Below are 2,755 nucleotides of genomic sequence, written 5' to 3' on the forward strand. Positions count from 1 at the left end.
ACACACACACACACACACACACACACACACACACACACACACACACACACACACACACACACACAGCTCAATCAGTTCTTTCAAGAAACACAGCAGGATATTGTACATCTGTGCCTTCTTGTCGATTGTCGAAAGCCCACACTTTTTAGTTTGGATAACAAAGTGAAGAAATATAAGGATTCAAAGAGTTGTGTGAAATGTTGATGGGGAAAAAAATGGAAAAACACTGCTGTCCGACAGCTTAATATTTACCATCTTCCTTCACCTTTGTGCATTTCCACTTTCACACGTTCCCCCTTGCAGTCAAAGTTTCATTGTGCAAAAATAAGACTGCTTACGCTCTCAAAAGCTGTTTAAGTGAATTTCACTGGCTCACTGGGGAATCACCCCTCTGAGGCTTCTGAAGGCATTGAGGCAAGGAAAGAGAGTAATTACTTTTTTCCCTAAACAGAAATGAACAACAGCATGGTGTGTGTGTGTGTGTGTGTGTGTGTGTGTGTGTGTGTGTGGAAGAGAGGATGCCACCATGCAGGTTGTGCACCCCCGTGGGAGGTGGAGGTCCTGGAAGCGGGGTGGGGAGGTGCAGGGGGGCTTCACAACCAAGTTTGGAGTCTGTTCGAAAAACCAAACGTGGCGCAATGCACCTTTAAACGCCGCGATTGGGGATTAAAAAGCAGGCAGCACTCAACAAGACGCGCGCGCGATGAACAAGATGGAGCACTGAGCAGAGCGAGGGAGAGAGCCAGGAAGGAAGCGGAGAAGGAAGGGGTGGCTTACTTCCCGAGTTCCTCGTAGAGCTGGTATTCATCCGTGAAGCGGGTCGAGGTGACCACCGTAGCCATGTTGGAGGGGAGAAGGGGGATTCGCGCAGGGTGGACGGTCGGGAGGCTGCTTGGTGGGAAGGCTGCGAGAGACACCACAGAAGAGGCTTGAGCTCCGCGCGGGGAGGGGAGGGGCCAGGAGCTGGACCTGACCAAGATCTACTATGAGCGCGATAATGTACTCCGTCGTACACGAAACGACAGCACGGCCTTCAAATGCGAGTTGAATTGGTTCCGTTTTTGTGAAGTGGGAAGTGTTCACTGCATCCATGCAGCGCTCGTATGTAGTGTCGAAATTTTGCTCACAATTCAAAGGGAGGAGGGGGGGTCAAAACGATGGCTAGTATCTCTCAAAACTCATGAGTCAGGTCACTCGCATCTCAAGGCACCACAGTATTGTTTAGAAGAATACACACATTCTCTCTCTCTCTCTCTCTCTCTCTCTCTCTCTCTCTCTCTCTCTCTCTCTCTCTCTCTCTCTCTCTCTCTCTCTCTCTCTCTCTCTCTCTCTCTCTCTCTCTCTCTCTCTCTCTCTCTCTCTCTCTCTCTCTCTCTCTCTCTCTCTCTCTCTCTCTCTCTCACACACACACACACACACACACACACGCACGCACGCACACACACGCACACACACACACACTTAGCATATTTGCTTGGACAAAGCAAATAATCGTCAGAGTAAGACCTCACATGCAGAGCTGCTCTATGAGCGTAGTAGAGTTATTCTGTGGTTTAAAATGAACAAGCAGCTCTCGGGTCAGTTTGAGGCCGACTCTTCTCCTGTTAAAACAAAATAATCTGACTGGAGATCAGATGAAATCGATCGAGTCTTCCTTTGAAACGAGTTGAGATGAATGCCGCAATATTTTAATGTTTTGTTGCACTGATACCAAGACAAGAATCATGTGGAATGCTTTCACTTTACAATCACATAAAATCTTTGCATACCATAAGCGCCTCAAGAAGAGAGGGCATCATCATAACCAACAGTTTGTGGTAAATAGACCCATAAAAATCAGCAAGATGAGACTGAAAATTGTCCCTCCCGAGAGTACATTGCTGATAAGTAAAGTACATTAGCGCCGGGACTAGCTCGTAACACTCCCAAATGTGGCAATAACCCCACAATGACACAGTCGTTGCGCTAATTTATGTCTCGGCTTGGTATACGAGATCACGCCCGGTTGCTGTAGTGTCACACTGCATTAGTGTCACCCTGAAGGTCTGTGACGCGCTAAACAAGCCAGGCCTCACTCCCTGTGACCACTTGTATCCATCTGCCTCTTTTTATGCTTGATTCTTCCTTCACACTATTACAAGCAATGTCTGGAGCCAACATTCAAAATGATCTGATTTGAAATTCTTGGGTTCAGCATGGCGCACAATATTGCAGAGTCGCAACAAACGGGAGTGCAAAAGTACTGTCGTATATAGTTGCAAGAGTTCTTTTTTTTAACCCTTTCATGCACTCTGTAACCTGATAACATTGACTAACAATTCAGATTTCCGTGATAAATTTCATGATTTGAGTCAAATCCCAGGCGGGCTTCACGACTAGTCGACAGGATCCGTGATACTTGAATTCCATCACTCAAAGCACGGTGCTCCTCACAGTTCAACCAGGAAATTGATCGCTTCACTTTCTGCACCACGACAGTCCGCTGTAATGACCGACTTTGTACCCATCCACCGTGTCAATCCGCCATAGCGATTCGCCGTACATCCCAGCGACCTTATGTTCCATCCTTCCCTTACCTGACAAGACCACCAAGAAACAGGATAAGAGTTCACTCCCAACCCGGAGCCCACAATCAAACCTTTTTTGGGGGGGGGTTTAGGTGAGGGCGATAACACAGATTGACGGGTAAATTGCGTTGTATTATCTGGATCATTGCAGTCACCGCATTGAGCTCATAATCCTCTCCCCCCCACCC

At 47.5% G+C, this 2,755-nt stretch overlaps 1 protein-coding gene across 1 annotated transcript in view; it reads right to left on the reverse strand.

Moving 5' to 3' along the window:
• The window catches only part of LOC109529485 (calcium/calmodulin-dependent protein kinase type II delta chain-like), a 5,361-nt gene extending 4,390 nt beyond the window's left edge, over window positions 1-971 (reverse strand). The window contains exon 1 of the mRNA XM_019892864.1: window positions 778-971. Within this exon, the coding sequence (XP_019748423.1) occupies window positions 778-842 (65 nt within the window). The 5' untranslated portion in view covers window positions 843-971. The remainder of the gene's footprint in view (window positions 1-777) is intronic.
• Between the last annotated feature and the right edge of the window lie 1,784 nt (window positions 972-2,755).

This window comes from Hippocampus comes, unplaced genomic scaffold, assembly GCF_001891065.2.
Source record: "Hippocampus comes isolate QL1 unplaced genomic scaffold, H_comes_QL1_v1.1 scaffold496, whole genome shotgun sequence".
Taxonomy (NCBI): domain Eukaryota; kingdom Metazoa; phylum Chordata; class Actinopteri; order Syngnathiformes; family Syngnathidae; genus Hippocampus; species Hippocampus comes.